This window comes from Sinocyclocheilus anshuiensis, unplaced genomic scaffold (genome assembly GCF_001515605.1).
Source record: "Sinocyclocheilus anshuiensis isolate Anshui unplaced genomic scaffold, SAMN03320099.WGS_v1.1 scaffold737, whole genome shotgun sequence".
NCBI lineage: Eukaryota > Metazoa > Chordata > Actinopteri > Cypriniformes > Cyprinidae > Sinocyclocheilus > Sinocyclocheilus anshuiensis.
The window spans coordinates 567,652-590,438 of record NW_015540908.1 but is presented as its reverse complement, the minus strand read 5'-3'; the positions used below and the strand labels follow the sequence as shown (position 1 = coordinate 590,438).

The window sequence follows — 22,787 nt, the reverse complement described above, 5'->3', positions numbered from 1 at the left end:
CGTTCCACACTGAAATCTTGTAGCATACAAATGTATTAACGGATAAACAAAACATTTTCTAATGTTTTGCTGACCTTGGCCTGTCCTGTGGCTTCTTGCAAATGGAGCATCCCTCTCTCTGCAGAGCGGAGCTCAGCTAAGTCCTGATCCACAGATATAAGCCATTGCTGAAGTCTGTCTGTCCTCTCCTGGAATAGCTGAGCTCTTGGCAGAATGTCCACCAGAGTCCTGTGTCTGTGAAAACAAATTAATTGTCAAAACAAAACACATTACATCACTAACATCAGATTTACCCACCCAAAGCATCAGGTAAAAAAGTTGTGGTTGGCTCTTTTATGTCGGTCAAACAGCCCCAACTACGTGGGTCTTCCTGGGGCCAAAATGTGGACCAATGTGTCAACCAGACTGACCTGCTGTTGGCGCCCTGAAGTAGAGCCTCCCACTTGAGCTCGAGCTGTGCAAGCTGCACTTTGGTCTTTTCACTGTCATTTCCCTGAAGTCCCTCTGCCAGGTGTGGACCCTCCTGCATCATGGTCTCCATACTTGGTCTCCTGTCCTCTAGGAGGCGCTGTAAGAACTGCAGGGCAAGAAACTTATTATGTTTATTATGCTGAAGGAATTTATTATGCTTCCTCCAAGGGCAGGGGCTTGCAAGCAAGTGGTTCTCAATCCTGGGATGCTTCTCAATATTCAAACTGATGCCAGAGATTGTCTTAATATAGGGAGATGAGAGGGTCTGTATTACTTACTATTGGAGAAAGCGTAATGGCTAACTTGGATCACGTGTGGCGTAATAACCAATCACATAATAGCCTTGACATCACTGAATTTCAGTCAGAGTTGTGCGACACTCAATTGCTGTTTACGGATACCATAGAAATGAATGAGAAATGCCGTAAGCTGAATCCCACCTGTCGCAAAAAGTCAGTGACTTCTCTTATAAAATGGCATTTTTTTTCGGTGTAAACTCTAAAAATAGTTAAATCCAAAAGTATTGCTTAGTGTAAAACATGTTGAGGATTAGCCGATAGGCTGTGGATTAATTAAATGATGAGCTGTTTCCTCTAAAAAGCTGTTTATTCAGCGTAGTGAAGCCTAAGCTAAGATGCGAGGAAAGGTAACGAGGAAAGGAAACGAGGATGCACAAATAAGAAATGAGAAGCACCCCTGGTCTTGGAGATGTCTAGATCAACGCTGCTCCTAGGTCAACCCTTCAACCCTGCTTCTGGGGACCCACTGTCCTGCAACTTTATCTTCAACCTGCTTCAGCACACCTGGCCTGTGATTTTTCAAGTTATCCTGAAGACCTTAATTAGCTGTTCAGTTGTGTTTGATTAGGGTTGTAGTTAAACTCTGCAGAACAGTGGGGAGACTGTCCTCCTCCAAAAAAACGACCCAATAGGTTGTTTTTGCAAGCCAGTGTTGCCAACTTCTCTCAACTGAAAGTAGCTAAAGCCCGCTTGAAAAGTCACTAAATGTCGCTAGATGACGTCATACACAATGTAGCATATTAACAACCTTATTGTGTCATATTTCCTTTTGCATTTGTTTGCCTCTCTGTGCTCACAAACTGTTTTAATGCAGCCAAATTCTCAATAAAATAGTTTTCATTAATATATATTTCTATTTCTGTTGTCAGACAATGGGATGAATATGAAATAGTGACTGAAACGTGGCCCATTAAGACTCCATAACCAGCTCTCCCTTCCAAGATGTAATCTGCACAAAAATCTTGATTTACTGTATAATCGAGCCGTCATCTAATGAAATCAAATACACATACGATAAAAGACAATGGCTGTGCTGTGATTTCGGCTATGTTTGCATGTAAAATAGAGTTCGAAGCAACAGAATATCTTTTTTTAACTGAAAGCACTGCTCCTCACAGCCGCTTGCTAAACAGAACAGACGCAGAGGTGTGTGCGCGCTGGCAAAGCAAGACCTCGTGCAGCAGTACTGGTGAGGTTTAGAAACTGAATAAGGTTTGTCCAAGAAGTCGCTGGATTTGTCGCTAGGCGCTTTTTTGGAAAAAAGTTGCTAAAGGGGTCCGAAAAGTAGCTAAATCCAGCGACAAAGTCACTAAGTAGGCAACACTGGTGCAAGCAACTTATTACGACCTATATTTACGTTTTAAAGTTAAGCGCCCTCTAGCTGACGCAAAAATAATGACAGTGTTGTGTTGCGTCTGCTGTCATGACTAATACTGACTAATACTGTCATGATGACCAATCAAATTGTGTGTTCATTTAAAGGCAATGTGTGGACTTTATATACGGTCCCTTACCCACCATTTGTCTCATTTCCATTTCGCAAAACACATTTACATTAATGCATTTGGCGATGTGTTGGAAAGTGATTTATAGTGCATATACATTTTATGAGCATGTGCATTCCCTGGGATCGAACCCATAATCGCATCATAAAGTAATGCTCTACCATTTGAGCTACACAAAACACAAATTATGATGCAAATAAAAGGGTACAATGTATTAATAAGAAAGTGTGCTGTTGTCGATAGAAGCACAAATTTAGTAGACGCTCTGATGGGTCGTATTTCAGGGAAGCGACAAACGACCCATACAGTTGGAGGACATGTTGGGAATTGCCTTCCTAATACAGTTTTGTAGAACACCCCCTTTTGCGTCTTCAAATATGCTTTGTATGAGGAAGCAAACACACATTTGGTTCATAGAGGTATTGCTCCTTCTGAGAATCTACAAGCTTTATAATGCACCTTGTTCTCTCTTTGTGGTACTTAAGCCAAACACTTGTATCATGTGTCAGAGGATCATTGTGATCATTCAGGTATGTTTTACCTTACTCACTAAGCTAACAAAGATCTCAAAAGATCTCAAAAAGGTGAATTATTTTCCCCCCACCCATTCCCATATCATACACAAAGGCATTCAAAGCTTATTATATGCATGAACTTAGACAGTATGCTTCTCAGTTCAAGAAAAGGTTAAGGATGGGATTAGAAATTACATGACAAGGCTTTAAAATTGGGTAGCCTTTTTTATCAATAGTTTATGTAAATATTAATGTATTAGTTTATTGTTTGTTGGTTTATATAGCTACAGCTTTTTAACAAGGTTTTTAACATACCTTCTGTTCTTGCAGCTGCGCTTTCACCACTTTAAACTCTGAGGATGGTGGTTTTTGATTGGCTGTCAGCTCCTCAATCTCGCAGACCCACGTCAGCAGCGTTTCCAGATTTTGCTGGAATTTCAACGGATCCCTGAACTCATCTTTCAGAGCCAAAACACTGCTGCCATCCTTAACATAAGACCAGACAATATGCTATCACGTTTTCATAAAGAAAGTACAGGTTAAGGAAAGATCAGTATACTGTACCTTCCATTGATCTAGACTTGATTCCTGGTCTGAACTTGACTGACCATCACTCTGCAGCTGTGAATTTGTGAGAATTGTGAAACAATTTTATTTAATTGGAAAGTGAACAAATTGGTGAAACATTGTTGATACATTGACTTCAAAATCAGTTAAATAAAAAAATGGTAAATGATGGTAAAAAAAAAAGAAAGAAAGAAAAACATTAAATTTAAAATAAATGTAAATTAAATTGAATAACCTCTGCAAGTTCCTCAGCAGCTCCAGTAAGGACTCTAACAGTTCTAGTAACAATAGGGTCACCTCCTTTCCCCGCAGGAGGATACTCTGTCACCTCTACAATCTCGGTAACAATTGTCTCTGTCACCTCTGTGACTTCAGTAACCTCTCGAGTGTTCAGAGGCTTCCAGGACCAGGGACTTCCAGAATCCTTTCTCTGCAGGCTGGCTCTCCTGTCCACGGATCCATACTGACTCAGGGGGGATCTTCTGTACTCTGGAATATTACACATTCTGGGCAAAGACCCATTTCGTGGTGTTTTTACCGGGGACGGAGTGCTTCGCCAGGCATTGTCCAGAGTGCTGGTTGTAGTGACAGTAGGGGCTGGGGAACTCCTCTGCTTGTCCGGTGTTGGAGTTTGTCGAAGAACCTCTTCCACATCCTCTTTCCTTGTTTCTTCTCTAGGTGGCTCTGGGAGCGGCCATTCTCTCCGTTGCTGGTAGCACTCTTTCAAGACACTCTCCTCTGACTTAACTTGTTTGGACTTTTGTCCCAAACAGCTAGGTCTGCTAATGAGGTTACCCATGATTCTTCAATCCACGGGTTAATTGGGTCCCTGTGCCATACATACAGGCGTCGCCTAAACTACCTACAACACAAGGAAGGTCAAAGTGAGAAGATACTCTTTAAACATCTATACCCTTTCAAGGAAATAGTAGTCTATTAGTTTCCAGTTTCCACTGCAGTCTTCAAAAGAGATTAATCCAGCTCTAACAAAGACCACTAAGCATAAATCTCAATTAGATTCCTTGCTGTCCTACAAAGGAGAGTCTTTTACCACTTTCACGCCAACAAACACCACCGTCATTATTTATACGACAGAGATGGTAACACTTGACTGAGGCTCTGTCCTGACCAAGAGGGGCCAGATTACTGCTGGAAAACTACAACATGAACACAGAATTGCTAGTACTATCCATACAAATGCAACTGACAAGCCTGTTTATGAGGGCAGTCTCCTCCAGGATACCCACAGCTCCTCCTGGCAGCCACAGCCACTGTCCTTTGCCAAGACTATCCGCGGGGTGGCCCTGGGAAACCATTTAGCTCCTGATCAAATATGACAGGCACGGAAATGCTGCTTCATTTCTTTTCCACAGAAGAATGAACACTGTTTTTTTAGTGCACGTGTTCATGGTTTACTGGGAAACACAGACCACATGCCTGAGGAGCAGGACAGCGATGAACACGTAGACACACACTGAGTTTAATGTTCAGAAACCCTTTTAGAGATATTTTTTCAACTTAAGGTGAATTTCTGTGGTTGAAATTCATGCAGGCCTTTACCAGTGATCATCGTTGACTAAATTACTGTCCTGTGGCCTGTAGCACGAAGCCGGATTCAGTTTTACCCAGGTAAGTTCACGTTTAGTTTGAGCAAACTCTGAGTTTTCGGACTCAAGAAGATGGTTTGGTTCTGAGTGGGTTTCGTCACCATGGTAACTTACGCTACACAGCTACCCTGCTCCGGAGCAGGTTTTATTCTGGGATAGAGACCGCAAACCCAAACTGGACCAATCAGCTGTGAGCAAAGTGACATATATCTGATGCAATGAAGCAACTCCCCTATATCTCTCGCTCCAAACTAAAGCAGTTTACTTTCAAATAATTTTAGAGACAAATTGCCCGACTTTTGCAGCTACTTATTTAATTATATTTATATTATATTAATTGTAATTGTTTATAATTCATATAATATATTCATATAATTATTATATGAAGTGGCAATTAATTTTAAGCTTCGTATTTAAATTAAATTAAATATATATACAGTATGTAAGTGTTTATTACTCTGCGACTCTGAGTTTGTTCAACTCGCTTCGTGCTACAGGCCACAGATGAATAGGAAATGTACATATTTGTAAAATAAAAGATTACAGGCTGCTTTGTGTGGATTACAATAGCACAATTAATAAAAAAAACATGCAACAGTGCTATTTCAGTGCTCATAGAATCTGCCTGAAGATTGCAGGTGGTAAGTAAATATGTACCTGTTAAGTGAAGAAAGATTACTTTAGTGCTGTCAAACGATTAATCGCGATTAATCACATCCAAAATAAAAGTTATTGTTTACATAATATATGAGTAATATACTATGTATATTTATTATGTATATATACAAACACATGCATACATATATTTAAGAAAATATGCTGTTTCTATATTAAATATATTTATATATAATATAATAATATAAATGTATATACATGTAAATATTTTCAAAATATATACTGTATGTGTGTGTGTTTATATATACATAATAAATAAACACAGTACACATACTGTACATATAGCATGTAAACAAAAACTTAGTTTGGATGCGATTAATCGTTTGACAGCACTACTTTCTTTATCTACTTTGTCGCAGATGTAGAGTATGTGCATACTGAAATCTCTGACTTGTAATTGCATAATGTCTGCGCAAAGACATTGTTTTCTGCACAAAACCTGTTTTGCTTTAAACCTAACAAATTTGCAAACCTTTTATCTTAAAGAATGCAATGACACGTTAACCTTTGGGCTGATGGTTTTGTTTGTGCAGGAAATACAGAGCTCTGTTGAATTCAGCTAAGCGTGCATGTTAATTGCACAGGTGATTCCAGGTCATTGTGGTTCACTGCATGCTAATGGCGAGTGCTGAGGGATCTGGCTCCAGACAGCAGACAGACTCAGTGTTTCTAGATCACTAGAGCAGAAGACTTAGTATCAGCCCACATTCTAGCAGGGTGGATTAGCTTGTATAATGTATGAATTGAGATTGCTAACACATGACAGGAAATACTGTAATGATGAGTTTGATGCTCTGGACGCTAGCTTATAAACTGATTAAGCTAAACAATTACTAAGATCTCTATGAAATAGCTTTATTTATTCTCATTGTTCATATTTCATCAACACTACAGCAGAGATACTGGTGAATATTAAAAAGAAAGATTTTTCTTCATTTGGTTTCCATAAAGTGAGCACATACAATCTATGTAATCAATCTGAACAATATCGCCGTCGACAAATGCTCTTCCTCAAATCAAGTTTAATTATATTAACTCATTCCATCCATCTCACGCCCAGCCTACATCCTTGATGGATTACACAAGGAGGATGGGAAGGAGTTTACACTGAAGCTACAGCCATTTGAATATAAAGATTTACAAGCATTATTACACCTGCAATGTCTGTTTCCACGGAGTTAGAGGTGACACAACATTTTACACCTCAATGCTGAACATTTCAATAGAGGTGATGCCATCTTCTGCATCCGATCATCTAAATGAGCTAATTCCCCTGCTCAAAACACCAGCTTAGGGCATAGTATAATTTCCAGGCTGGTGTATTGTGGATGTTGTTTGTTTGGTGCTGTGTAAAACTGAGCTAGTGATGTTGGTCAATCTGCAAGGTTTTTCTGGTGATTCTGTTTGACCATTGAGGTCTTGCTGGTTAAGCTACTCAAGAAACCTTGTTGTAGCAGCACACTAAGATCCACCGATCTCCAAAACAAAACATACAGTGCAATGGTGACCAGTTCAGTGCCTGAACAAATTAATGTAATTGTCTAAAGCTTGAGATAAATTATACAGATTGATTCTCCTTTGCTTGTTTATCAAGAAGCAGCCTCACTCTTAACCCAACTCTAATGTATTGTCTGATTTAAGACCACCCTGTGTAGCCTCTTGATATTGATTTATGAGGCATGTCACAGACTGGCCCCCAGTGAGCTAGATTAACCGCTGTGATGGACAGCTTTGTGCATCAACAATCCATAAAGAATGATTAATATAGTCTAATCTCTGACAACAACTGACTCAAACGGAAGGATTCTTGTCATATTCTAATGAATGATATATCAATCAAATAAAGGCGGCAGAGATGCTCGACTCTGCCTGTCATAGCAATGGGTGTGGGTACTGTCAGAGAGCACCATGACAATACCCTTTCCTAATCTATCCTCAATATGGCAGACAGACAGTGTATACTGGTGTCATGCCACATTCCGCTGGTGGATTAACTTGTATATGGAGCAGTGAGAGTGGTGGCTCTCTTGGGATGTACTTATGTCTTTTATGGATTCCTTAATAGTCATAAATCAACGCTCTCTGTGTAGGTGAGTTCGTGCAGTGATCATGATTTCTCTAATTAACAAAAGAGTGTCTGGTGTTACGTGAATGCATAACATGAATAAACTGCATAATTAATATACTATATTTTAGTTGAACTGATGTTATATGTTAGGCAACATGTTAGTACACAAATTAAAAGTTGATTCAGTTCTAAAAGTTTATAATAATAAAGAAACTGCAGGGAAGAATATACAATTATATTATATATTTAACTTCAATAGCAATGAATATTACTAGATAAATAGATACTCACGGTACAGTGAAATGAGCTAATTACATCCAAATCCTCGCAAGCTGTTTCTACCCGTACCAAATTTGTGCCACAATCACCTTCAGTGAAATTTCAGTGGTTCTGATAGCATCACTGTCTGGCTGCATCCAAAGCAGCTGCTGGTTTCAGTGAGAAAGTTTGAATGAGTCCAGAAAGAGGTGGCGGTTGTGGCGGTTGGGGTGCATACTTACCCCTGTGCATAGAGGAGGACAAACGGCCAAACGAACAATTCCACAAGTTCCTCCGTCATCATTCAAATGGGAGAACAAAAAAACCTGTCTTCTCTCAGCATCCTTTGAGAGGCCTTCCTTTCCAGACGTATAAACATGCGAAAACCTTCACATTCACTTGCTCAAACAGGATCTCACTTGCTCACAAATCCCGGTTTAAACGCGCACACACACACACACACACACACACACACACACTTTATGCAAGATGACCCATGCTTTTCCGTCGCCCACAGCCACAAGCAAACAATGTCCCTCTCTCCCTCCGGCTGCCCCCGCCCGTCAGCGGTATTCTCTCTCTCTTGCCTTTGTTGTGCCCAGTCCCATAGAGGAGGAATTCCTTGCTGAGGCAACCCACGGGATGTTCAGCTGCTGGAAAAGTCCTGTATGCTGTGTTTTCCGAGCTCCAGGATAGCAGGTGTTCCCCGTCCGGTGGTTTTGGTAGAGTTAAGGCAGGTCCATAAGTCGGCAGCCTGTTGTGTGAACTCTTGTGCCAGACATTTAGACAGAGGAGCAGTCCCTTCACCTCCCTCTTTCCCTCCCAGCGTTAGCCCCTCCCCCAGCTCCTCTTTTGGCTCACAAACTCTGCTTCAAATTAAAACGAGGAGGATAAAAAAGCTTTCTAAAGACCCCCAGGCTGCTCCCGAATATTCACATGTTAAGTGACAGCTGCCTCCAGCCCCTCGCTCTCGTTTTTCCCTCCCTCTCCGGGGCAGACCGAGGCGGGCTACAAAAGGAGCCAACCATCCCGCACACAAAGCCTCCATCACCATTCAAAGCCCCCGCCACAGCTACAAAGACGACTAATTACTGTAAGACATCTCTGATTACTTTCAAGTCACTTTCAGTCCCGAAATTGGCAAACAAACAACGAACAGTAGAGAAACCAATAGAGCGAAGGACTCGGCCGCGTCTGGCTGAGTTTCATGGGAGTTGCGTGATGCTGCGTCTCCACTTTTGGAGTCTTTTCTGCTCCGTTGCTGCTTGAGAATAGAAGCTTCTTTCGCCACTATGTCTGCAGGTGTCAGATCTCAAATAATCCCTCTGATTGGTTCCCATGGGGGACGAGAGGGAGAGTGAGGACAGGTGTGTATAGCAGGTGCAGTGAGGAGACTCAGGTGTGTAACAAACACACAATTCCCCCATTCTTTCACCACACAAAAGACTCTACCCAACACCTGCACTGTTACTTATCCTTCATCTCACACAAGAAACACTCGATTGCTCAATAGAACAGGTCACTAACATATGGGAGAGAAGTGGAAGACCTTGTGATGCCACTACATTTACATACAATGACCCTAAAATGCAGGATGTCATTGCAGCAGATAAATCAGGTGGCGCTCTTTTATCAGATACAATTAAATAAGCTTGCCTTTCATGCAAAACTTTTTTACAAAAGTACTTTTTTTAGGTTTAAAATGATACAACAGTAGATCTACTTTTCAAAATTACAATCTGGTTCTGGAACCTGTGGTTCCTCTGTTAGAACACCTGTGAGAACTTAAGACAAACTGACTTTCATACTGCCACTGAAAGCCACCAAAACACCAGCTGATTCAGAAATGTGTCTAAATACAGGCAACGTATCCACTTTATTTTTAACATAAGAGCAGGGCAGACATTTGTAACTTGAATGTGCAAAGCTTCCAGTGTCATTCCAGTGTCAGTTATGTTACCTGTCCAAAAACAGTTTTTTATGCTGCTTGATAATGCAAATCAATATTTCTTATCATATTGTAGGAATTTAAAACCCACTGGTTTGTAGTGCAAATAGTTTTAGCGTTTACCGCACTTTGTTATTCTTAGTTAACTATAGCAGCTAATGAATCAAAAATCTTGCACATTTTCAGAAAATAGCTTACTTCTGCATTGCAAAATAAGATGGCCACTTACTTATTTACACTAAAATTATCTAATAAACTAAAATTAAAATGAAAACAAAACCTGAAATCATAAGGACAAAAGCTAATTCAAGGTATTAATAAAAATCTGTAATAGTATATATAATAGTATATAAAATAACTGCTGTATTATAGAAGTATTATAGATAACAAAACTTGGCACTCAAAATTTTAATTTTTTCTATTCTATACTATTCTATGCTATTTCTATACTTTTTCTTTTTATATTCTATAGAAAAGCAAGGAGGCATGTTGCCACTCTCATGATGTCCAGCCAGTTACAATGGTCTCCCTTGATGATATACAGTACGTCACGGTTATGTTCTGTTTTGGTTTAGGCTACGTCCACACGAAGCCAGAGCTTTCCCTATCCGATCTTTTTTTCCCTCGTCTCAAGAAATATCTGCATCCACACAAAACCGACACAAAACGATGTAGTATACATGCCAGACCAGCATGTGGCGCTGTAATTCTGCCACAGAGATACACTAAAAACGGAGAAGACGACTTGGACTATGCGCATAAACCTTGCACGTGGTATGCAAATGAACATGGAACGATATATTTATTAATCTGTGTTAATGTTAGTTAATAAAAAGACAACCGTTTAGTGTTTGTTCATGTTTTTGTTGCTGTTACGTGACGTAGCGGTGTCTGACTAGGGGCAGGGCACATCGTTTCAGAAAATATACGGATTCGCTGTCCACACGAAAACGCAAGGGCGGCGTTTTCAGATTTATCCACTCTGGGACCCGGTTTCAAAAAATATCGGTTTCACTCTCCCAAAACGCCGGATCCGTGTGGACGAAATGCCTATACGATACAAAATGTATGCGTATACAGCTAAACGCGTCTCCGTGTGGACGGGGCCTTAGATTTCCATGTGTTTCTGTCTCCTGATTCTGTTCCTCATTAGTTTCTATGGTTTTTGATCAATTACTCCACACCTGTTTCAGTTCTCCCTGATTACTTTTCTAGTATTTAAGTCCTGTGTTCTCCCCTGTTCCGTTGTCTGGTATTATATGTGCTTATGTGTTGGTGGATTTTCCTGTGGATTATTATTAAATATTACTTTGTACTCTACTTCATCGTGCACTTCTACAATATATGAGTAATATGGAATATTTTTGACCACGTAATTACAACCTTTTACTTCACAAATCTGACTTTTGTTCTTGCAATTCTAAGTTTGCAATTCTAAACTCAGAACCGTGAGATGTAAACTCAAACAAAGTCAAAATTCTCTTGTATTTCTGACTTTCTTTCTCACTTTGTTTTTGTTTTTTTTACATCTCACAATTCTAAAAAAATATAATTGTGACCATTTATTCTCATAATTCTCATAATTTTTTCCCCTCACAATTGCATGTTCATATCTCACAATTATGACGTTTCTTCTCAGAATTGTGAGTTTATATCTTGCAGTAGCAATTATGCAGTTGCAATTACGACTTTATATCTGTCAGAATTGTGAGATAAAAACTGTATTTATATATATATGTATTCTTTTCTTTCATAGCAGAATCCAGCTTCCACAGGGTAAATCTAGACAGTGCAGGGGTTTGTGCTGCCAGTGTCAGGTGTTACAGCACTGAGTATGGTTCCTCCTGCAGGTGTAAATGTGTTATTGTCTTGCTCAGTTTCCTGTCTCCAGACAGTGTAAATGATCACAGAATACAGTGAGTGTAAGAATGTGAGTCTTGACCTAATGAGCCGGGGTGACGGTGAGGAGCAGCGGGACACGCCCCACAGACTGAAGTGGAAGGAGGAAGAGAGGAGAATAAAGAAGAGCGCTCGTGAGAGAGCGGCAGAGTGCACACATCCACTTTATGATGATGAATGTGTACCTCTAATTCGGTAGGGACCTGCAGAAGAGGGGACGACTCGGCCACTACACTAACCACAGCACTTTAATTATTAACCCCGGCCCATCCCCCGACTGAGACAGCACAGCCAGCTAAATAAAACAGACAAAAGGAGGAGACCAGGAGAAAAGAGGAGCAACAATGCCTGTCACCCTGACTGTCCTGGGAAAGGGAATTCAGTGCTGTGAGCCCAGGAGGTCAAGATATTTAACCTGACCAGGCTCTTAAACAGAGACGGGACATCAGTGTCTGTCCTGAGTTATGGTCTTAAAACAGACCACCTCTGAAATTCTGTTTTTTTTGGTGATGTATATGAACGCACATGCCAAGAATTTAAATTCTAGATCAGATTTGGGGAGCAAATCATATATGGATTTAAAGAAAAGTCAGAATTGCGAGATATAACGCCAGAATTGCAATCGCAAGATATAAACTCACAATTCTGAGAAGAAAAGAATTGTGAGATATATACTTACAATTGGGAGAAAAATAAGTAAAAATTGTGAGATAAAAATGTCAATTATTATTTTTATTTGTTTATGCTGTAATATATAAATAAAACTTTATTTTATGCTTGTTCATCAATACACAACTTGTTTTACATTTTAAGCATATCATGTCACAATATTTACAATTATAATGTGCAAAAGATTTCTATTTCAAATAAACGCTCTTCATTTCAACTTTCTATTCATCAAAGAGACCTAAAAAAATAAAATGTATCATTATCGAATTAGAATGATTTCTGAAGGATCATGTGACACTGAAGACTAGAATAACGATGCTGAAAATTCAGCTGCGCATCACAGGAATAAATCACATTTGATCATATATTCACATATAAAACAGCTATTTTAAATTGTAATAATATTTCACAATATTACTGTGTTTTTGATCAAATAAATGCAGCATTGGTGAGCAGAACAGACTTATCGACGGCAAGATTTTAAACTAGTATATAGTCTCTGATTTCCTAGTCTTATTATATTTTGAGTCTAGCTTAATTATCATTTACAATTTGTATGTATATGCTGCCCATTTGTGTGAACCAGCACCTAAATCAGTCTTCTATTGGATACAAAAAATGTCAGTTTAGTGATATAACCATCTATATATTTATTACTGATATATATAAACACATAATTCCAGTTTAGCAATTATGATAAGAGATCATAGAGTGAGTGCGGTTGTGTCCACATTTGCCAGTGCTTTACTGCCATTATATACCCAATCTGACACAGACACCTGATCCAGGCCTGGTTACTCAAGGGGAAATCAAATTGTCCTCCCATATCATTTACCCAGTGTGTGAATCATATGATAACATTCAAGCCAGTGCACTTTAGGTTTTTTACTCCTATGGCAATGCCAATCCTCTGATCTTACAAATTTAACTTCATGAGCAATCGAATCAAACGTATATAGCCTACTTATGAATTCCACAAAATCCATGCGCCTTAAAAAAAATATCCTGCAGTTCACATGCATATATGCGTATATTGTGCATAATGGACTGTATGAGAGCTGTGATATGAGTAATATTTCAGCTCGGATCTATTGTGTGCTGCACATGTGGCTCGTATGTTCAGAGAGCAGCAGATGAATCAGCATAATGCCAAATGGGTTGCAGATGTGGCCAAATGTGATCACGGGTCCCCTGTGTGTAAATACCCAGAGAGCCCTAAAGTGGATTAATCCCACAGACATGTTCTCCTCCCCCACCACTCCTGCTTCAAATCAAATAACACACAAAGGCTCCTCCAGTACATAATTAGCACCTCAGTGGACAGGTTGTGCGCTGCTGGTGAGCCCCGCTGGTGGTTCATAAAAAACTACACACTGATCTCCTTTGGGCAGCAAAATCAAAGTGTTGTTCCACAAACAACGATGTGCACCGTAACGGTCACTTCCCAAATCACACTGACGCTGACCGCTCATTCTGCTGGGATACTGGAAATGAAACCATCACAGGGGATTAAACACAAAACAGGCTGACAGAACACTTGCTTGATATCAAGCAGTGAGGAAACCACAGGCATGTTACCCTTTTGAAAGATTACTAAGCTACTAACACAGTCACTACATATACTGAAGCTAGTAAAGAAGCGGCAATGATGTTTTTAAATATATATGATAAAATAATGAGAAAAGTATATATCTCATACAAAACAATGAGGATTTGCTCAGTTAGGGTGTCTGTTTTCAACCTCAACAGATAAATGTTCAAATAAACAATTAAAGACACCCTGATTTGTAATGAAAACTGTAATTTTGCTTTATAAGAAGCTGCACAGGGAATCAAAACATGATCATCCATTTAATCACTTTTTGAACGGCTTCATTTATATCAGTTGTCAAAAAATAAATAAATAAATAACAGCTTGCAAAATTGACCAGGACAGCCTAATGCTACTTGAGAAATACCGAGAACCGAATTAATGCATAATGTACAGTACAAATGGTACACTCTAAAAAATGCTGGGTTAAATACAACCCAGTGCTGGGTAAAATAGGGACAAACCCAGCAATTGGGTTGTTTTGACCCAGCGGTTGGGTTACTAACCAGAAATGTTTAACCCAACCTTCTGGGTAGTAACCCAACCGCTGGGTCAAAACAGCCCAATTGCTGGGTTTGTCCCTATTTTACCCAGCACTGGGTTGTATTTAACCCAGCATTTTTTAGAGTGTATGCTGAGTACAATTTGATTATTAATCTGATATTGATTATGTGAAGCACTGTGCAACGCATAACAATAAAATACAATAGTATGCTATATTGTTGTTGTATGTTCATTGCTGCATGTATAATTCAGCAAAAAGCATACAGTTATGACACAATAAGTAAAAGCAATTATTGTGCATTCGAACCCTAAACTGCAATATAATGTGACATAAAAACCTGCAATGTGTTTTGTCACATTGTTCCTTACTGGAAAAGTTTTATGTTTTGAAAATTATTTTAAAAAACATTACTGAAAAATGGACTTAAGTTAATAGAATTTTAACTATAGGCTATACAGATGCTAAAACTTATTTCATACACTGTAAAAGTGGTAACCTGCAATTGTTATGTTAAAGAGCTATACCTGATCTTACCCTTCAATTTATTTTTGTTGGTGCAACCTAATACATTTAGGTTGATTTAGCAATGTTAAAAAACATTTTAATTTAATTAAAAACAAGTAGTTTAGATGTTAAAGCTATTTTTTTAGGTTACAATTTTTTTTTTTTTTAGTGTACTTTAAGCTGTTTGTGTGACACATCTGAAGCTGATCTGACAAGCAGATGTGTGAATGTGGTAATTAATGTGACAGGACCGTGTTGGGGCTCAACCTCCACACCTGAGTCAATTACTGTGTGACAGGCAGAGTCTCCGCCCCGCTGACTAGATCTCTATCTACCTGCTATGATGAGAGGACAATACACTACTTATGTCAACACCAAACATTTCTAGTGTGCATTACAAGTACACTTTTTCCTTAAAGCGGCTAGATCACCCAAAAAATAAAAAATAAGAAATAATCTGTCATCATTTACTCACCCTTATGACGTTGCAAACCTGCATGAATTTCTTTCTCAGATATTTTGAAATGAAGGCCAGTAAATAGTGACAGAATTTTTCATTTTTAGATTAACTTTATGTGATTGATTATGCAGAGACGGGAGTTTTACACTGATGATGTGCACTATTATGAATCAGGCATGTGATCAGCTAGAGACAAAAAAGCAGGAAAATCTAACCACGCCCCCATTACTTATTATATATATTTTAGCACATTAAAAGATATATCTTATATTTTAATAATACTATTGTCCTGTAAAAAAGAAGCAGCATTTAATAATCATGATAACAATATAATTTATTATAATAAAGTATCAATAGAATTGTTATTATTATTAAAGAACCTGCCAAAAGTTTGGAAACATTACAATTATTAATGATTTTGAAATAAATATCTTCTGCTCATTAAGACTGATTTTATTTGATCAAAATAAAGTAAAAAAAAACAGCAATATTGTGAAATATTATTGCAAATTAAAAAAAAAGTTTTCAATTTTAATATATTATAAAATGTGTTTAATTTTTGCTGTTTTGCTGCAAAAACAGTTTTGCTGCTTAATATTTTTGTGGAAACAATGATTTGTATAAGATTAAAAAAAAAAATTATTCATCATGCATAAAAGTGATAAAAAGTGAGTGAAGACATTTAAAACGATTTCTATTTAATAAATGCATTAACACATTTAATTGATATATTTGATAAATGCAAATAAATGCTGTTCATTAAACTTTAAGTTTATTGTGTGCACTCACAATATCAACAAAACGTTGTCCTTTTATAAAATAAAGAAAACAAACATGATGCGCTTTCTGCCGTCTCGGTCTTGAACAGGAGCGCTTCACAAAAATGAACCGAAACTCAGCGAATAGATGCCTCACAGTCAGGATAAATATATCTACAGAAAGCTTTAAATGACCACTTAAAGAAATAAAACAAATAGAAAACAAAAACTCTTTCATTATAATCATAATCCATAAAAATGCATTTCTCTCTAAAGGCGTGTCTAATGAGGAGATGGCGAGTCAGGATCGACAACTTCATCCTTGTGACAAAGACTCAGACAACACTAGTTTATTAATAAATAATTCAAATATCTCCTTACTATTTCCCCCTGACACATTCATGGTAATTACTTTTGCCGGTGCTTTGCGGCAAGCTTTAGCCTATTGCGTGCATTTGAACGCCAGGCCTGAAATGCAGGGCTCTAAATTGTTCATTTCAACATTTGCTAATAGACCTACATTATTCAAATCAAAAGTTGCATCTGTTATTATTATTTAATGGACCTAAGCAAACTAACATGAACTAACATTGAATAGTTGTAACAAAATTTAATAAACAATAAATGCATTGCCCATTGTTAGTTAATGTTAGTTAATGCATTAACTATCATTGATAATGGGACCTTACTGTAAAGTGTTACCAATTTGCAGTAACACCTTATTTTATGGACCAGTTGCCACTATTAACTATTTGTTTATTGGCATGCATGTTACAAGCATATTGGCTGTTCATTAGTACTTATAAAGCACATATTAATGCTTTATTCTGTATGACTATATTTTAGATCCCTTAATCCTTAAACTCCATTCCTACACTTAACAGCTACCTTACTAAATATTAATAAGCAGCAAATTTGGAGTTTACTGAGGCAAAAGTTAATAGTTAGTAAATAGTGAGAACTTGTCCTCAAACTAAAGTGTGACCCAATTTTCATTTAACAGTGTATGAAACTTAATGTTACTTGTGTGCTGTTCAAAGTTTATGTAGTCAGGTTACAACAATAAATAGGCTATTTACTGAAACAGTAAACACATTTTAAAAACTCTTGAGTGTGAAGTGTGTTTGTCTGAGGAGCGCTGCACAGGAGGAGGGAGCTGATGTTTGTGGCTGTCATTATAAGGGTCTGAACGGGGAAAAGGAGACCATGCTGTGCCATAACCCTTCACCCTGCTCCATCACGGCTCTGTTTGCAGGTTATGTGTGCGAGGCTCATTTGAGATGCAGAGTTTGCCACAGGCTCAGGATAAAGACACACAGACACACAAAGACTTCACCGTTAGCAGGAAGCAATGGATGAGGCCCTGGGCAAGAATCAGACCCACAGACTCCAGTCATAAATGATGACACCAAGCAGTGAACAGCACTTTAGTGATGCACAAAACACCAAAACATTCAGCCAAAAGCAAAACTGAAAATAAAGTTGTTGTAATTAAATTTGATATAGTTTGCTACAAGCGACAATGCTCATACTAATACTAACCCTAAGGATTTTCACCTGTAAAACAAAACAACAGGTGAAAATCCAACAATATACTTGCAACAATCCCATAGACTGACACTGGACGAGGAACCTGAGCCATATTTAGGAACCAGACCAGATCACAGAGACTCTTTTGACTGGGACCAACAAGCCACTACCTCAGCAACATCATAGCAACAATTGTGACTTTTTATCTCACAGTTTTGTCTTTTTTCTCGCAATTCTGACTTTTCTTCTTACAATTGCAAGTTTGTATCTCAATTCACATTTTTTTTTTCTTAGAATTGTGAGATACATATTTGCAAATGCCAGTTATTAAAGTCCAATTCTGAGGAAAAAACAAACTTTTTCTCAGAATTTATATCTTGCCATCCTGACTTTATAACATGCAATTGTGACTTTCTGAGAATTCTGAGAAAGTCAGCAATTGCCTTTTTTATTCAGTAACGGAAACGGTCTTCTTTTTTTATTACCACGGAATAAAATTAAAAAATAATAATTGGGACGTTTTATATCAAAGTTTTGGCTTTTTTCTTGTAATTCAGACTTTTTTCTTACAATTGCGAGTTTATATCTCAATTCAGAATTTTTTTTTTCTTAGAATTGTGAGATAAATATTTGCAATTGCCAGTTATTAAATTCCAATTCGGGGGGAAAAAAATAGACTTTTTTCTCAGAATTTATGTATTGCTATTCTGACTTTATAACACGCAATTGCGACTATCTGAGAATGCTGAGAAAGTCAGCAATTACCTTTTTTAATTTTTTTATTCAATGACCGAAACGGGCTTCCATGTATTTTCACCATGGAATAAAAAAAAAAATAAGTTGACATTTTATCACAAAATTCAGAGTTCCTGCAATTTGGATTTTTTTTTAATTTTATTATTTATTTTTAATTTTTTGGGGGGATTCAGAATTTTGAGATTTAAACTTATCTTATTTAAACTTAAAATAGTCAGAATTATGAGATAAAAATGAGCAATTACCTTTTTTATTTTTTATTCCTTGGCAGAAACAGCTAATTTTTTTTCTTGCAATTTCAAGATTATTTCTTGCAATTCTCACTTTTATAAGCATTGTGAGGTGACAAATCAGAATTCTGCGATATACTATGAATTGTATGAAAAATAGTCAGAATTGTGAGATGATAAGTTGCAATTACCTTTTGAATTTTTTATTCTTGCAATTGTGAGTTTATATCTCATAATTCTGAATTTTCATTAATTTCTCACAATTTTGAGATTAAAAGTTGCAATTACTTATTTTCCTTGGTGGAAATAAGCTTCCATATGTTCTTCTGTAGAGTGTAAGTACAAAACAAGTCCATGAAGCCTGGCAGTGGACGGCTCAATTACTACTGACGTGAGCGAGACACTGAAGAGATAAAGCAGAGAGAGGAGTGTTTCAACATGTCCATTGTGGACAGACACGAGAACGTCCACTGTAAGACGGTCTGTTTTTCTCCTGTCCGTCAGCGTCTCATCAGAGTCTAATGTGCTTTCAGAGTGCTCTCTCATGTGTGCGCGGGGCCCCACACAAACCTGCAGCCCGCTCTCCTCGACCAGCCTCAACACAAAAGAGCTCTCTTCTGAGGAGCTGCGCCTCGCTCTCCTCTCGCAGGACGGCCCTCCAGGGCTGGGGGATTTATGGCTATAGCTCAAGCATATTCTTTGAGCATGTCTGATAGAGATGCTTATCCCAGCACCATGGGGACAGTGTGTTACAAGCCTCACACTGCCGCCTTTGATCAGCTTTTTTCTCATCAAAAAAAGGCCCCTACCCACACAATTACCACTCAACAAAGAGGCCTGCATATTCCGGATGTGCTCAGGACAGGACTCATCTGCGTTTTTCATGTATTTTTATCCAGGTGGTCATGTTATAAGAATATTTCACACACATATGTGACCCTGGACCACAAAACCAGTCTTAAGCGTTAATTTTTTGAAATTGAGATGTATACATAATCTGAAAGCTGAATAAATAAGCTGTCCATTGATGTATGGTTTGTTAGGATAGGATAATATTTGGCCGAGATACAACTATTTGAAAATCTGGAATCTGAGGGTGCAAATATTGAGAAAATCATCTTTAAAGTTGTCCAAATGAAGTTCTTAGCAATGCATGTTACTAATCAAAAATTAAGTTTTGATATATTTACGGTAGGAAATATCTTCATGGAACATGATCTTTACTTAATATCCTAATGATTTTGGCATAAAAGAAAAATCTATAATTTTGACCCATACAATGCATTTTTGGCTATTGCTACAAATATACCCCAGCGACTTAAGACTGCTTTTGTGCTCCAGGGTCACATATATATATATATATATATATATATTGAAATAATAATAATAATAATAAATATATATATATATATTTGGTTTTAGTTATAAATAAAGATCATTAGTCTTAAATCAAATGACAAAAGCCACATGGCATAAATGTCTCTCCACTTTTCTCCAAACCTTCATGTTAATCTCCTTACAGTATGATGTCTTGAGAAGTGAGATGCTATGCTTCATCACAAGACAAAAGGATGGAAAGCCTGGGTGGAGATGGTTAAAGACTGTCTCAGTAATGGCACAAAAGAAATTTGAGCTTATTGAATATTCAAATAAAAAGCTGTTGTATAACAAGTAACAGAAGATAATAAAATGTATGTTTTGTGTGAAGAGGGATCCAGCGGTCTAAAACAGAAATCAGCGCCCCGCATCAAATTTGCTGAAGAAAATCCAATACTGGTTTCTTAGTAATTTTGTGGTGCCAATTCAAAATAATAATGCACATCACACTTTCTCACAAAATATGGGGCATTTCGTAGCATTGTTGCTTTTGACAACCATTTGTAAGGTGAAGTATTATCCCTGTGTATTCTATGTATTATTCCTTAATCATCAGACATGATTCCTGTCTTCATCTGAGCCAGATTACAACTATTTGTTCAATTCTCAGCTCATTTTCACATTTATGAATGAATCTGAAGACCCTATTGTATGCCTAATCCTGATTTTTACTTTTCCCCCCCCCACTGCTTTGCACTTTGAGTCAAATGATCGATAGATGAAAAGAAATGTGAATAAGAACTATTTTAGATTTGTTGTTATTTATTGGTTGCTAATTAAATGTAAGTAAATGGGTGACTTTGAGCAAGCACGTGATGTTTATTGGGGACATTCTCAAATAAGAACAAATAAATGTTTTTAAATAAATAAATACATTTGATAGAAAATAATAAAAAACAGAAGCAGTTTGAGAAGTGTCCTCAGACGTTTGGGCTGGAGTGTATGTGAGAGACTCACAGCAGGATCCGGTGGAGGGAGTCTGTTCTCCATGGACTTCAGCCAGTGTCGCAGAGCCCTGATCTGCCCTCTGAACTCACTCTGCCACTGACTCCACTCCTCTGAATCCATCCTAGCAACAGTACAAGAACACATTCACCTCACATATACAGTGGGAAGACTGGTGACAAAGAAGCAGCTCAAAAGAAGCTCAAAAATGAATACCAAATATATATTATTTTCATGGGCCATTAACAAACCATTAACTAAGACTTTTGCTTCAATGAAGTCCTAATTTGCTGCTTATTAATAGTTAGTAAGGTGGTTGTTAAATAGGTATTGGGCAGGATTAGGGATGTAGAATATGGTCATGCACTAATAATATGCATGCTAATAAGCAACTAGTTAATAGTGAGAATTGGTCCCTATACTGAAGTGTTATCGTTTTTTTTTTCTTCTTCTAATGTCTTTATATTTTATGGATATTTTTCTGTCTATTGTTGTCTGGTTTGTTGACTAGTGTATGTAGTTAATCTGTCTTTTATTACCCAGTTCAAAAGAAAACAAGATTTTGACAACAGGCCCTTTAGTGTGTCATAATAGAATAGAATAGAATAGAATAGAATAGATAATTAAACAGTATTGTATACAAGGCTGTGCTGTATTGTGAATATAGTATATTGTTAGACATGACAGAGAGTGGAGTGACTATATTCAGCACAGCCTCCGTGCCTTAATAATTTCATAAAATTCACACAGGGCACAAATTAATCAATGTAATGTTGTCTTTCTGCTAGAAGACAACAAAAAGATGTGAAAAGTCCTGCTGGAAGAAGAAGAAGAAAAAAAGCAGCCTGAGATGGTTTGCTGGTCTTAGCTGGTTCTGTCTGGTCTTGACTGTCTAGCTGGTCTCCCAGTTTCAGCAGCTGAAGAGCGCACAGCTAAGACCAGCAAATCAGTCTAGGTTGCTTTAGTCTGGATTTTTATCAGGCATATGGTTAGCAGGTGTATCATAGCTGTTATATCATGGATTTTAGCACAACATGAAATTCTGCTCCATTTTAATATAATCAACACTAGCAGAGCTTGCATCTTGTCAATGTCAGTAATTAATGTCAGTAATATTAATATGTCAATAATATATAGCAGTTTAGGTGAAATCTCCATGAATGGGTTAAAGCCTATAAATCATAACTGTAATGATGAATTCAATGGAAAAAGGTTTGACATATTTATACTGTAAAAAATGGTTGTGAATTTAACGGTAAAATACTGTAAAAATGCTACAGTAAAAACCTGTTAAATTCCCCTACTATATACGGTGAAAAACTGTATTGGACATTACATGTAATTTTACGGTAGTATACCGTTTTGTAAGTGAAAAAGACCGTATAATTTACAGTGAATAACCGTAAATTGACATTCCCAGAATTCCCTGCGTTACATTTCAAATGTAATGTTTTTTTTGTTGAAATAACTGTTTCTTCTTAGTTTTTTCTTATCAGTTTTGTATATTAGGGTTGTGTGTTACACCTAATGTTGTTAAATGAATGTTTATTGCATTATTTCAGTTTCATGTGTGTTACCGTGATGGTGTTTAGTGTTTGTGTGAATGACACTGTGCACCTTCTATATATGTTATTATTTAAAAGCTGCTTG

At 37.5% G+C, this 22,787-nt stretch overlaps 1 protein-coding gene across 1 annotated transcript in view; it reads right to left on the bottom strand.

Moving 5' to 3' along the window:
* The window catches only part of LOC107689173 (microtubule-actin cross-linking factor 1, isoforms 1/2/3/5-like), a 47,953-nt gene extending 26,763 nt beyond the window's left edge, over positions 1 to 21,190 (bottom strand). Inside the window, exons 1-6 of the mRNA XM_016487095.1 lie at positions 21,150 to 21,190; positions 3,593 to 4,219; positions 3,355 to 3,411; positions 3,106 to 3,276; positions 411 to 577; positions 75 to 234 (exon numbers count right to left, since the gene is read on the bottom strand). Coding sequence (XP_016342581.1) covers positions 75 to 234; positions 411 to 577; positions 3,106 to 3,276; positions 3,355 to 3,411; positions 3,593 to 4,156 — 1,119 coding nt within the window. The 5' untranslated portion in view covers positions 4,157 to 4,219; positions 21,150 to 21,190. The remainder of the gene's footprint in view (positions 1 to 74; positions 235 to 410; positions 578 to 3,105; positions 3,277 to 3,354; positions 3,412 to 3,592; positions 4,220 to 21,149) is intronic.
* Between the last annotated feature and the right edge of the window lie 1,597 nt (positions 21,191 to 22,787).